This window comes from Kogia breviceps, chromosome 1 (assembly GCF_026419965.1).
Source record: "Kogia breviceps isolate mKogBre1 chromosome 1, mKogBre1 haplotype 1, whole genome shotgun sequence".
Lineage (NCBI taxonomy): Eukaryota > Metazoa > Chordata > Mammalia > Artiodactyla > Physeteridae > Kogia > Kogia breviceps.
The window spans coordinates 146,537,920-146,552,836 of NC_081310.1; the positions used below are offsets into that span (position 1 = coordinate 146,537,920).

Sequence of the window (14,917 nt, forward strand, 5' to 3'; positions counted from 1 at the left end):
ATCTGAGTTTAACGGCAGCTCCTTTTTGGGAGGTTTTATATGTTCCTTCTCCATGCTCTGGTGGTTTTTCATCAGCACATGGGCATGTCAAGGGAGAGAGACCCAGGTACCCTCTGAGTCTGTAGCCTAGAGCTGGCCTGGATCAGCTTGGCTCAGTCACTTTCACACATTCCAGAACTCATTGTGTTTCTCTTACAGATGGCAGAGGCAAGTAGTAGTGGAGAGAACAGGCTTGTGGTCTTATGGGATCTAGCCTCTCGGAACCTCAGTTTCCCTCATCTATAAAATGGAAACAATGAAACATACCTTGTACAGTTGCTGTAAGCATTAAAGAGCATAATGTATATAAAGCATTTATTAGTTCAGGGCACTGCAGCTGATGCTTGTAGTAGTGTTTGTATATTTCTTCTGTTTTAAAACTGTTCATTGTAAGATAAAAATGTCAGGAACAGCCATGTGAGAATTAGGAAACACTGCTACATTAACTGTATGTCTTGACTGTATGATGAAACTAGATTTCAGAAATGTTAAACTGTGAAATAGGTCTTGGATTCAAGGCAGGCTGGCGTTACTAACGGTGGAGGGAGTTGCTGGGCTAGCATCTAGTTCTAGACAGCAGTGTTTTCCTATCTGGGAAGACGGAGTGGAAATTCCTTTGTGATTTTAAGGAAGTCACTTTATCTCCCTGAGTCACAGATGAGGTTCTGGCAGTATGCTCTTCACAGAGTGCTTGTAAGAATGAAAAGAAAAGGACCTTATAAACAGTGAAGCGCTACACAGATGAAAGGTCTGTCTGTTTACTTCTCAGGGAAGTTTAACCTCTGGCACTGATTGCTCTGGGTAGAACCAGGATGTCTCTCCCACGCATGCCAAGGTCCCCTTTCCCACAGTGAACATTCATCTTCCTGCCTTACAGGTTCTATTTCACCAACTGGCATGGGACCAATGATAACGAGCAGTCAGTATGGCGACATTCTCCAAAGAAGCAGAAGAACAGCTATGAGAAAAAAAAAGTACCAGATGCAACCCCTCTCCTTGACGCCAGCTCATTGGAGTATCTGTTTGCTCAGGTAAGATGTTGGGCCCAGGAGAGCCTGGAGTTTGTGGGATGGGTAAGACATGGTAGAGGTCAGATTCCCTGGTGCAGCCGACCATGGTGGCAGCTAAGATGCTTTATGGCCTGTTCCTTGGGTAGTTCTCACCAACCCTGGACTTGCCCCAGGTAAGGAAGGGGAAGGCACTTCAGCATCCAACCGGCTGCTATCCCACCTGTTGGCTTTTTGGGCTTTACTTCTTCCCCATTCCTTTCTTTTTCCCCCCTCCTACTATTTTAGTTTGTGTCTACAGTGCCTCCTGTGCAGAGGGCAGAGGGGAGCTATAAGTGAGGGAAGGTGTAGTTCAGCAGGGCTAATCGCGAAGGTACTTCTCAGCAGTCACAGAGAGGAAGGAGGTGGTCACTCTGAGTCACAGTGGTGACAGGGTAGAACGATAAGACACTAGAAGAAAGCCAGAAAGAGAAGTTAAGTCACCTAAATTACATTACCCTGAGATAACTAACATTTTTGTATATGTGCTTCCTGATTTTATCATGCAAATATGTATTATGCACTATGTAGTTTTTGAAAATATCTTATTGTTCTGAGTGTCTGTGTACTTTTTGCTAAGGCGCTGCAGAAACTGTGGTGAACAAGACAGACATGGTCTCTGCAAACACCAGACATATAATTGAGTTGGACAAACAAAACAAGCAGATAAGATGATACATAGATAATACACAAGAAATTGTGAAAAGTGCTATGAAAAAAGAGGCCTTTGTCATAGAGAATATGGGGAGGGAGGTTTGAATGGGGAGACCTAATTTAAATAGTGTGATCAGAGAAGATCTCTCTAAAGAGGTGGCATTTATACTGAACTTTGAAGAGCAAAAAAGTGTCTGCAATTCTAAGGGAGGAGTGGGGAAAGTATTTCTTCGGAGTAGAGCAAAGCTTTTCAAAAGCAGCACTACTGACATTTTGGGCTGGTTAATTCTTTGTTGTAAGGGATTGTGGAATATTCATCCACACCTCTGGCCTCTCCTTAGATGCCAGTAACACCAGTGTAGTGGCAGTAGAGTTGGAGAAAAATGGGTGGATCTGAGATTAATTTTGGAGATGGATTTGATATGATTTGCTTATGAGTTGGATGTGGAAAGTGAGGATATTTGAAGAATTGAGGAGAATTTTGAAATTTATTTTAGGTAGTGCTTGATAGATAACGGAGTGATTGCCTGCATAGGGAAGACTGGGAGCAGCAGGTTGGAGAAGGGGTGGGAATTAGGAGCTCTCTTTTGGAGATACCTGTGAGATACACACGTGGAGATTTCGGGTAGGAAATCGAGTGTGAGGCTGGAATCCAGAGGAAAAGTCAGCCTTTATTTAACTAATCCTTGTTTCTGAACATTTTTAGTTTTTCTTGATTTTTTTTCCCCTGTTATGCTATCACTGTTACAAAACAGCCTCATACAGACATCTAAATATGTGTTCTGTTTATTATTTCCTTCGGGTATACTTTTACACCTGTGGATTATGTGTCACAGTTGTATTCTCTTGTACAGCTTTAGTTGTTGATTGCACACTATCCACGTTCCATATTATACCTGAGGACTGGCGTCAGAGACAGTAGAGAAATGGGACAGGGCACAGCCCTGGGCAGATACTGTGTGGAAAAAATAAGTGAACTGGCCATTTTCAGATTGGTCTTTTTGAATTCATCCTCCCAGTTTTACATATATTCATTTCTGAGATTGATTCTTTTACTTTTTTGGGAGGGGAAGTGTAAAAAAAGAGTGCACCATACTTCAAGAGTAAGTATTACATTAGAACCTGACTTTTCAGAGCTTCAGGAATGAGTTACTTGAGGTAGTTGTACAGTGATATTGACAGAAAATCACAGCCAGACAAAAATAGTTTCAGATTTTGTTCTCCTTTTCACACATTACTGGTGGAGATGATTGTTGTTGGTCCTTAGTAGTTTGTAGAAGTGGTCAGTGTCCTTTTCTTACTGAGAGAAACAAGAAGTCCTATCTTGGGGAAAAGGGGGAACTGCAGTAGTGAGAACCCTCCATCCAAAACCCACTAAAGTTGCTTCAAGGAAAGTGAGTGCCTTCCTTATGTAGGAACACCACCCCCATACTTCATGTCTGCCTCTTTTTGAGCTGGAGAAAGGCTAACGAGGTCCCGATCCTAAGAGCTGTGTACACTTCCAGTCGGTGAACTTTAAAGACTGAGTTTGACTGTAGCACAGTGTTGCAGAGCTGTAGCCCTGCAGTCACATCTGGTCTGACCCTCTACCCCACAACTCACTAGATCCCCAGCTCCCACAGTATTCTGTCTTTCTACTTGACTTTGGTTTTGGTAACTACTTGAGGTTATATATTTCTGTTTGTTTTTTCTTCTTTCTTTCCTGGAAGTCTCTGTAAGGTCAGCGATGTGGTTTGGTTAACTGCTATATCCCTAGCACCTAGAATAACATCTGGCCCGTAATTGGTTCTTGTTAATCAGTGATTACCAAGTGAGTGAATTAAGTTATTTAACCTTTTGGTGCCTTAGATTTCTCAGCTGTTAGGCAGAGATGATGATGTTAGCATCCCCCTCATAGGGCTGTTGTAAAGAATAAGTGAAATAGTAAATGAGAGGAACCTTGCACAGTGCCTAGCACTCAGGTTAGGGCTTAATAAAGGGGACCAAGCAGCCCTCATTGGCTTGTGGAATGTGGCGTGCCTCAGTGAGTGAGGGGGTGTATTTTGGTGATACATTTCACTACCAGAAACTTGAACAGCAGATGTTGAAAAAACTTACGTGTGGTAAGGATGCAGTGTAGAATCTGGATTCCTTCTCCTTTCTGTAAATCTACATCAGAAGGGTATGTGGTGCTCTGTCATTTATACACCAGTTCGTTGTGGAGTTAACAAATAATCAAACCCCAGACAGCTGTCACGTCCCATGCCCTGGTGCAGCCCAAGCCTAGTACATGCTGCTTTTCATCATCACTTACATGGGAAGCCCCGCAGAGGGGCTTCATGTGTTCATACTGTTCACCAGCACCCAGCATAGTGCTCAGTGAGTATTTATTAAACGAATGAATTAACCTAGGGAGACCTTTCCCAAGCCCCTTCATGCCCAGCTGTTGAGAAAGAGCTTTGGTGCCAGAGAAACTCTAAATCTCGTTAGTCTCATTGCTGTACTGCTTATTGGGTAGCACCTCCCTGTGTGGCGAACCTTCCTCTCAAGACCAGAAACATGGGTGGACTCTTGAAACTTAAGTGGTGGTTCATTTCTTCTCACCTCTGATCCAAAGGGACAGTATGATTTGGTCAAATGCCTGGCTCCCATTCGAGACCCCAGGACGGAGCAGGATGGGCATGATATTGAGAACGAGTGTCTGGGAATGGCCGTCCTGGCCATCTCCCACTATGCTATGATGAAGAAGATGCAGTTGCCAGAACTTCCCAAGGACATCAGGTAAACCTTCCTGCTGGCTAAAGAATTTGATTGTGGGGATGGTGTTATTTTTGTACGTTTTCATACATCTCAGTTTAACTACTGCCAGCTTTTGGCTGACTACTGCTCTCTGCAGAGCACAACTCCTTTTTAGAATATTTATGAAAGGTAGCACAATTATAACTGTGTCCTGATTTTGAATGTTGGCTGATGACCTCAGGAATTTGTACTAGGGTGACAGTTCTGAGCTGTGGTACCAGTCAAATTAGTGGCCTGCATGCCCTCCCCCTTCCTCTCTGCCCATGCTGGGCATTGCCATCTATCACTGAACTTTTTCCTTTTGTGCTGGATCTGTCCTAAAATCCTTCTCAGTATAGCTCTACAGGCACCTGCTATCGTTCCCAGCCAGAACTAGTTCACTAGAGAGCCGTTAATTCTGATGTGAAGCACGATCAACTGTTACCTTAAGAAAACTGTATTTCCTTAAAATTATCATTTGTGATCAAGTCTTTGTGAAGGAATATTCAATTTGCGAGCTCCCATCCACCTATGAAATATAATTTTTATTTTTATTTTTTTTGGCCGCACTGTGCCGCAGGCGGGATCTTAGTTCCCCGACCAGGGATCAAACCTGTGCCCCCTGCAGTGGAAGTGCAGACTCTTAACCACTGCACCAGCAGGGAAGTCTGGAAATACAATTTTTAAATCAATGAGCTATTGTGATTGTCATAAGACAGTCTCATTTTGAAGAGGGAATTATTTATAGTGGTGTTATTTGTGATAAGGTGGCATGTATCTTCTCATAAGGTTACTTCTTGTATCTCCTTGCCCTTGACCAGAGTCTGGAGCAGATCACAAGTTGCTCCTCGGAAATGCAGGGACTGATTAGACATATGCTGTTCTGCTACTTTCTCTGTTTTCTGTGGCTTTTGCTCTGGGCACCTCTTCTTTATTTTTTCATGAGGCTAAAGTAAAAAATGATAACTCTCCTCTGATTTTCCTCTCTATTACATTAATCTAAAAAATTACAATATTTGTTGGGGATAAATTTCAAACTCCACAGTTTTCCACGGTTGTGAAACCATCTGTGCAGCAGGGATTTCCCTGTGCTAGGTGCGTTTTCAGGCCTGGGAGTAACAGGCCGATGGGTCTCCCCACTTTGACCCCCAGTGGACTTGTTTTCTTTTTCATTGGTGTTCATACTCTTCTTAAAGCTGGCTCCTGTTGTAGCAGTATATCCATTTGCTGAGATTCTGTTAGTCTTAGATACTCTCTCATTAGCACCTGGATGGGTAACTAATCTTTCAGTTTACTTGTTGATCCATTTAATATATCTGAGACATTTGCACATGGCAAACACTAGATCTTTTGTATTTAATTAGCTTTTATGGTTTTTTTCCCATTTCTTCTAAAAATAGTTTTGATCTTTATAGAAAAACTGTAAAATAGATAGGCAAATAGAACATACAAAACATCTTCCGTCACTCTTGACACCTTCCAGGCGGCTTTCTAACTGATGCTGAATCTTAGTAACGGTGTGTTTATGTGAGCACCAGTGTGCACAGGAACAGTGACACTAGCAAATAAAAACACAGATAAGTGCATTTTGCTGCCTGCCTTTGTGACCCAGAAAATCTGATGATTCCTGTAGGAATTCCCATTTCAGTAAATCTGTGGAACATGTACTTTTTTCTTTCAATCCCTGTTCACCTCGATCTCCTTACGATTATCATCCTCAGAGTTTTACTCCATCTAAGACCCTCTGGGAGTAGACCCTTCTTTCTCACTTGGCAACACAGGGAAGGAAGATTTATAGACTTAGGTTTGTTTCTGCACTATTCTGCTAACCTGTACATGAAAAAGAGACTTTTTTTTTTTTTACTTTCAGCTACAAGCGATATATTCCAGAAACATTGAATAAGTCCATCAGACAGAGGAACCTTCTCACCAGGATGCGGATAAATAATGTTTTCAAGGATTTCCTAAAGGAGTTTAACAACAAGACCATATGTGACAGCAGTGTGTCCACACACGACCTGAAGGTGAAATACCTGGCTACCTTGGAAACTTTGACAAAACATTATGGTGCTGAAATATTTGAGACTTCCATGCTACTGATTTCATCAGAAAATGAGATGAATCGGTTCCATCCGAATGATAATGGAAACATCCTCTGCTATGAAGTGATGGTGACTGGAAATCTTGGAATCCAGTGGAGGCAGAAACCAAATGTAAGTGCTGATAGGTGGCTGATCAGAACAGAACATCCTGTGTCACGTGGTGTGTTCCATGTATTCTCTTGGGATTATCTCTTTGCATGTTCATCACCGCTGTCAGCTGAGTTTATTTCATGGGCTAGAGACCATGTATCATTCATCTTTTATTGTATCCATGTAGCAGTAGATCTAAAATAAATATTTATTGAGTTCTGTAGGGAAACAAATATAATAACAACATATACAATATGTAACAATATAGTAATAACAGCAGACATGAACCAAGTGCTCACCGTGTACCAAGTACTTTTCTAAGCATTTTACATGTATTAACTCATTTATTCCTTAAAACAAATCTATGAGAGATACTATCATTTTCCCTATTTTATGGATGAACACAGAGGCACAGACAAGTTAAGAAGCTTGCCCAAGGTCATAACTAACTAACAGTGATTATGCCAAGAATTGAATTTAGCCCTCTGGTTCTGTGAAATAGAGTATTTTTCTTGCAATTTGGAGCTGCTTTTTGAAGTGTTTGTTGGATGAGGCAATAGAGCAGAATGGTTTAAAAGCATGGGTTTTAAATCTAAATAGATGTGGTTCAAATCCTAGCTCCACTGTTTATACTCACATGGCCTTGGGAGGGTTACTTCACATATATCAGCCACATATTAATTATCTATAAAATGGCGATACTTAGTGTATTACCTCATGGTGTTGAGAGAACTGAACGTCATTTAGCACAGAGCTTGGCATATGATAAATGTTCAATAAATTATTATAGCTGCTGTTATCGTCATCATCATTATTATTGTAAACAATAATAATATTGAAGTAAAGGTGGGATTTACTTTCTACTCCTATTTTATTCTCGTGTGAAAATAACAATGCCAAACACTTATCAAGTGTTTTCTGTGTAGTGTGGGTACTGTGTTAAGAACTTACCTACTGCTCAGAGAACCTTGTGAAGATATAAGATCTCTGATTATGGATGAGGAAATGGAGGCGCAAAGAGATGACTTAACTAAGTAACTGGCAGAGGCAGGATCTTATCCCAGATCTCTAGTCTCCAAGACTTCTGCTACACAAAATACGTAAGCTTGTACAGACATGTATGACTCCCTAGGTTATCCAAGCATGGGATTCATACCTTCTCTTGAAAATTCCAACTTGAATATGGCTATAAAGTCAAGACTATCAGTGATAGATTCTAAAAGGAGAAAGCCTCTGTTCAAATGGGGGGACCTGATTGTAGATGCGTGTCTAGTGAGCAGTTATTTCCATTCCTGAGTTTGCTTGCACATTATAGATTATGTAAAGAGTTTAGTCAGTGTGTTCATTAAGATCTCTTCCAGGTGTAGGATCCCAGGCATCCCTGATGGGACCAAATGGGCCCATGGGGACCCAAATAGGCTCATGGGTGCAAACTCTCCCAGTTCCTCTGTCAATCCAGGCACTCTGGCTTTCTCCTCCTCGGCTGCAGGCCTTCTGTTGGTTTGCCGGGAGAAAATGAGAAATACCAATAGAAAATGAGAAAGCTGACTTCACTGTGTCACTTTTATGTATCTTAAATGAGAAAGCTGACTTCACTGTGTCACTTTTATGTATCTTATCAGGTTGTTCCTGTTGAAAAGGAAAAAAATAAACTGAAACGGAAAAAACTGGAAAATAAACACAAGAAGGATGAGGAGAAAAACAAAATCCGGGAAGAGTGGAACAATTTTTCTTACTTCCCTGAGATTACTCACATTGTAATCAAGGAGTCTGTGGTCAGCATTAATAAGCAGGACAACAAAAAAATGGTAAGTTTGCTTCAGAAGTGATTCGGCCTGGGTCTGGTGTTTGGAGGGAGACTTGGCTGCGGACAGTTATGCAGCATGTGCTCTTCAGGGTTCCTGTCCCAAAGAGAAAATCTTACGATCGTCTTATTTAAGCCAAAAAGTCCCTATTGCTGACATTGACATTACCAATGTCTGTTTTTAAGCTACACGAGTACATTCTAGTGCCTTTCTTTGGTCTTCAAATGTGTATCTGCTTCAGGATTTGCTGTCTTCCCAAAGATATTTCAGCATCAATATTTAGTTCACAAAAGTTAGTGGATTTGAAGATCCACATCACTGAGTGAGTGTCAGCATTTTCTGCCAAGGGCTCCTGCACAGCCTCTCTGCTGAGTTGGGTGCGTCATCTGGAATGCGGTCGGTGGGAAGCCCCACTTTGCACTTGAGCAGACTGTCCAGCTGGTGGCTCTGGCCACAATGACTGTCCTCATCATGGTGTCAGGCACACCCAAGTGACTCTCGGACAGAGGAAGGGGTGTTCAACCTCTCTTCCTCTTTTTTTGGTATCACTTGAGGATGTGATCTAGACAGGCAGGCCAGTTTGGAAGGGGAAGTGGGAGTCCTGCCAGAATAAACATGTTTGTGTTGGGGAAGTCACGGCTGACTGCACATGGGGAGGACAGGTGGGTGAGACACGGTGCTCCATGCAATGAAGGTAGTCATCTAGGGAAGTACTATGTTTTGCCTAAAAATTGGCAAATACTTTGTCAAAATCATAACACTCAGTACTGGGAAAGAATCTGGTGATATGGTTTAAGACAGATGGTCATTCTTTTACACCTAGAGTAACTAGCCTTTTTGATATACCGTTTGGGAAAGATGCAATTTGGTAAACGTGTTAAAAGCCTTGAAAGTATCTATATATCCCTCCATACAGGAAATGAGGACCTGTCTTCTAGAAACAATGAGAGATGCAGGCAGTGGTTTATGAATGAGAGTGTTTATCCCAGCAGTATTTACAGTGTCAAAATACTGAAACTAACCTGCATATATGATAATAGGAAAATGAGAGAATAAAACACAACTCATCTGAGTAGTAGAATATTATGTAAACAAATTGCTGAACTAAAAAAAAATCTGGAAAAATGGTTTGTAAATAGAAGAAAGCAGAATATAAAGCTATTGGTAGAATGGAACCAATTTTGTTAAAAAAATTTATGCATATACATACACATGCTCTTAGAAAAATAATCAGATATTAACAACTATTTGTTTATGATGGGATTATGAGTGATTTTAATTTTTAATTCTCCCCGTCCTCCCCATTTTTTTAAACAATAAAGATACATTGATTTCATTAGAAAACTGTAGTAAAAATGTGAAGGAAGTAGAAGAAGAGCCCAGATAGATGTTAGTGGAGAGATGGAAAATGGTGGGAGGGAGAAAATAAAAATAAATGCTATTTATTCAGCATATTGTAGATCTTAAGTCATGTTACATGATGTGTCTGCAGTATCTTATTTAGTCCTTACAAAGACCTTAAGATATCAGGATTTTGGCTCCACTTCCAGGGGGGAATCTGAGACTTAGGGAGAGGTGTAGAAACTTGCACAGGGGAGCTCCAGCCTGCACTGCTTTGGTTTCCACGGTGTTCTCTTCCCCAGGGACTCTGTAGTGAGGGAGAGGTTGGCCTATTTGTGGTCTGGCTGTCCAACATGGCCAAACCCTGGAGATGCGTGGCAGAGGAGGAGGAACTGCACGTCACAAAGCTGTTGCAAGCTTTGTGAGCCTGCCCCATCTGTCCTGGCTGACAGAGTCAAGTCTGGCACCCAGATGGTGCACCTGTCGTCTAAGTCAGTGCTCACTCACCCTGGCCACAGGGGCTGGCAGCTCTGTGCCCAGCTACAGTGCTGTGCAGAGAGCAGGGGGTAGGCAAGAAGAAATCGATACTTGATCTCCTCGTTACCTTGTTTTCCTTTAGAAATACTAGCCCTGCTGTGTGCCAGGTATTTCCTATCTTAAAGGCTTTACGAATACCAACTCTTTTCATTTTCATATCGACCCTATGAGGTGGGTATATTGTTATCCCCATTTTACAGAGGAGGAAACGGAGGCACAAAGAAGTTAAGTAACTTGTCCAAGGTCATACAGCTATTACACTAAATTATTTGAAATTGCCAATATTTGACAATTTTTGACGAATAAAAATGATGATTATATATGCCTAAATGTAATAGCAAGTAGAGATACGGAGATTTGAACCCAGATAAGCTGGCTCCTGAACCTGTGGGTTAACACTATGCGATGCTTTTTCTTATCTCACTCCTCCATCCCTTCCCAGCCATGGCATTTCCAAGCAGTACTTTGGTTGCTGGTCTTTCAGGAGAGCATGATGCTGCCATGTTATCAGATCATATCTTGATTTATCTCTTCTCTCTGCATCTTCTTGACGTCTCCCCTTTCTATTCAGACTTCTGCTGTCAGAGAACTTAAGTGCTTATGTACATTCGTTTGTATGTGACTGGATGAAGGGCTGCCCAAGCCATACTGTCTTGAATTTGCTCTTTGGGGCTCTGCAGGGAGATGCCAGGTCACACCTGAAAGGAAGCACACTTAGCACAGAGCCTCCTTCCTGAATCTCCATCCCTATGGTAGCCCTCCCTGCCCTCTCTTGGCCTCCTTGGCATACAACCTGAAAGCACCCTTCCTTTGGCATCATAGCTAACTCTCATCATAAGCCCCTTACGTCCATTCTGTCTGGTTGCATATATCTACCCCTCCCCCCTTCACTGGTCTTCTTGTCTCTGTCTGCTTTTCTCTGCCACCAGCCTCTTCTTTCTCCAGTGCTAAGGAAAGAGTCGTATACTCAAGTGTCATTTTACCCTTCTCTGAAGGCTCAGGTGTTTGTTAATATTTTTGTGAGACAAAGCTCTAAATCATGGCTTTACAAACCTTCCTTCATCAGATGTTCGTGGTTGACCCCGCAGCTCCTCTCACATGGTCATCTTTGCTCAGGGTTATAAGATCAAGACAAAACCCCACCTGTCTTCACCTCCAGGAGTTTTTCTTCCTTCCATGGAAACTCCCTCCCTCCTCCTCTTTTGCCTTTGCCTCTCCCACTTTTGAGTAAGACTTTCTGCCTCCTCCAGACCCTCAGAGGTTCCTGGATTTAATCTAGGAACCTTATCATTGTGTCGGGGACCATTCCTGGACTAAAATCCAGGAGTTTCACCTTCTAGACCAACTCTGGATGAGATGAAATACCTGTGCCTCTGTTTCTTTTTCTGTAACTAGGAATAATGTGTAGTGCCAGAACCAGGGTGCCATCTGCACACTGTGTTCCCCCCACCTCTGCTTTTATACCTCTGCCACCTTGATTCAGGCTTCCTCTTCCATCTGGACCAGGTGGCAGCTTCTCCAGTCTCCTGCCTGCCACAGCTGCCCATGCGCCCCCCGCCTCCCCACTGTTCCTCAATCTGATAAAAGGTTTGAGGTAAGATATGAAAGAGTGTGGTGAACAGAGTTACATGTAACTGCAAGGGGTGCAGTTACTATCAACAAAAAGAGCTTCCCTTTGGGGTCGTGCATTCTTCATTGTGTTAAATATCTTTTCACTGTGTACCTCCCCAGAGAGTCAGCTGCTTAAGATGGCAGGCACGTGATGTAACCATGGGCATTTCTACTCTTTCGCCAGGAACTGAAGCTCTGTTCCCACGAGGAGGCCTTGTCCTTTGTGTCCCTCGTGGACGGCTACTTCCGGCTCACAGCAGATGCCCATCATTACCTCTGCACCGACGTGGCTCCCCCATTGATCGTCCACAACATACAGAATGGCTGTCACGGTCCAATCTGGTTGGTTTGAAAACATTTTCAGTTGCCTTTGGTGTGAAAAGAACCCACGTGTTAGTGATGGGGAGCGTGTCCTTCTTAGGCATGGGCATCATCAGGTGTTTACGCTTAATACTTATTTGGTGCCCTTTTCCATCCCTGCTGTCCTGGTCAGGCCTTCCTGTCATTTCTTACCTTGGTCCTTGCAGCAGCCCCTCACCTCGTCTCCCTTTCTTGGGTGTTCTCATAGTTCAACCCCTCACCTCTCCACAGCTGACCAAGAAGTGCTACACTTCCTAGCCCCTTGCTGTGCCAGACACTCTGGGCGATTCAAGAAAGACAGGGCACAGGTTTTGACAGCAGACGGTGTAGTAACAGAATCCCGAGTCAGCGTGTCCTCCAGTGCCAGAAGGCCCAGTGAAGGTGACCAAGCCTTAGAGCTGGGAGGGGCTTTGCTGGGTATCTCATCCCACCTGCATCTCAAACACCTCTGGTGATGGGGTACTTAGTGCTTCACTTGGCAGCGAGTAGCTTATAGCCCTGACAGTTACACACCTGCGTACCTTCCTCATAGGGAGTTGAAGTCTGCCTCCCTGTAACTCTGTCTAGTCATCTGAGTTCCGCCTTTTGAAGCAACAGGAATTCAGTTTGCTTCCTCTTGCGTGTGACCATCCTTCAGGCAAAGGAAAACAGCTGCTGTGTTTCTTCTGAGTCTCTCTTCCAGACCGAAATATAACTGTGGAAGCATCTCGTCAGCCACCTTTCACGTGAAGCAGTTCCCACCTTCTTCCCGATCCCAGTTGCCCTGTGGACAGGCAGTTTGTCAGTGGTGTGGTCCCTGGCCTGAAGAGGCTCACAGACTCACAGGGAGACAGACACACCAAGAATTGCAGAGCAAGGGTTGAGCTTTAAAATAAAGCATGTCTCTCAAATATGCCAACTATAGTTAGGCTTCAGGGCCTTGGCACTTGCTTTTCCCCTTGGTCTGGAAAACCCTTCCTCCAAAATCTCAGCAGTCACCACTTCCTTCACGTGTCACTCAGATACCACCTAACTGGTGAAGTCTTCCCCGAGCGCCTTATATAAACGACACCTCTTCCCCCTCTGCTCCCCGCACTCCCTGACCCCTTCACTCTGCTCTGTCTTCAGTGGCGTTTATTACCTCCTGACATACTAAGTTTATGTATATGTCCATTTGTTTCTTGTCTGCCTACCCTCACCGCCCAACAACCAGGGAGCCATTGGTCTCCGCCATTCTCTAACATGTGCTGACCACACAGCCCTCTTTTACCAACACTCAGTGAGCAGAACTCACTGGGTGTAGTAACCTCATATGTGGGTTTATTTAGCAGCTGTTTGCTCATTGCCCTCTGTGTGCTGGACTTGTTAGTCCTGGGGACACGGGAGTGTAGGGTAGGCAGGCTCTCTCCTCACAGCTTTCTAATCCTTGATTTCTTTATTCAGTGTTTATTATTCAATTGTTCATTTATTTATTGAGAACTGTAAGCCAGGCATGCTCTGGTTATTGGGGATGCAGCAATAAACAGAACAACTCCAAGTCCATGCTATCCTGAGGCTTCTGTTCTAGTTGTGCTGCCTGGGATGTGGGGAGAGACCCTTACCACTGCATCATGGGCAGCTCTGCATCCTCAGCCTTGGGGGAGCTCTTCTGGCTAGAGTGGAAGCGGTGTGTCTGGGGACGTCAGGGACAAGCGGACTCAATGCCTGGGATAGCAGGCTGAGCCCCCTTCTCGACTTTGGAGACCTGATCTGTTTTGAGGCTCCTCAGCATCTCTGCCTGCCTCATGTCTCATATCGGAGAGGATGTTAGGACCCAGGACAGGTACTGTGAGCGGCCGTCAGACTTGAAGCAGCTCAATGGAGTGGACATCCCATGGGGTTTAGAGTGCTTCTGTTTGGGGTGAGCTTTCTCTCTTTGCCTCTCTCCCTGTAGCACAGAGTATGCCATCAATAAGTTGCGGCAAGAAGGAAGCGAGGAGGGAATGTACGTGCTGCGGTGGAGCTGCACCGACTTCGACAACATCCTCATGACCGTCACTTGCTTTGAAAAATCTGAGGTCAGTCAAGACACTGGCTGGGGCCAACCCATGTGGCCACAGGGTGTCAGTGCAACCTCTCATCCAGGAGGACCACCCTTGGGGGATGGGGGTAGAAAAGCCTGGGGCTCTGAGAAAATCCCTGGCAGTTCTGACAGGGACAGCCTGTGCCTCAAAAGGAGCCCCTTCCCAGGCAGCCAGACCCTATACCCTTTCATCCTTATGGCCCTTTCTTTCTTCCTGCAAGGGACCCATGGCAGGGGTCCCTGTGCTCTGGAAGGTGGAACACAACCAGAAAACCAGCTCGCACAAAACACTCGGTGCCAGGACCATCACAGACCCAGAGCTTTGTCTGGGCATTCACTGGTACAGACTAGCACCAGTGACGCCTTTTGGCAACCTGGCCTAACACAGCTGTCCCCAGATGGTAGCTGCAGACATTTTAACAGACAAATTACTGACATGTGTTTTGACAAGATGTCTGTTAGTGACTCAGGTGTGGTTGGAAGCTGGGAATGATGTGAGAAATCTTGAAGCCAAATTGCAAACTTGACCTCACT

General features: G+C 43.9%; 1 protein-coding gene across 17 annotated transcripts in view; it reads left to right on the top strand.

Annotated features, from left to right (window-relative positions):
- Window positions 1-14,917, top strand: part of JAK1 (Janus kinase 1) — a 251,537-nt gene that overhangs the window by 209,910 nt on the left and 26,710 nt on the right. For all 17 annotated transcript variants that reach the window (XM_067006579.1, XM_067006588.1, XM_067006570.1 and 14 more), the window contains 6 exons: window positions 917-1,070; window positions 4,336-4,499; window positions 6,367-6,709; window positions 8,311-8,496; window positions 12,167-12,324; window positions 14,255-14,378. In XM_067006579.1, coding sequence (XP_066862680.1) covers window positions 917-1,070; window positions 4,336-4,499; window positions 6,367-6,709; window positions 8,311-8,496; window positions 12,167-12,324; window positions 14,255-14,378 — 1,129 coding nt within the window. The remainder of the gene's footprint in view (window positions 1-916; window positions 1,071-4,335; window positions 4,500-6,366; window positions 6,710-8,310; window positions 8,497-12,166; window positions 12,325-14,254; window positions 14,379-14,917) is intronic.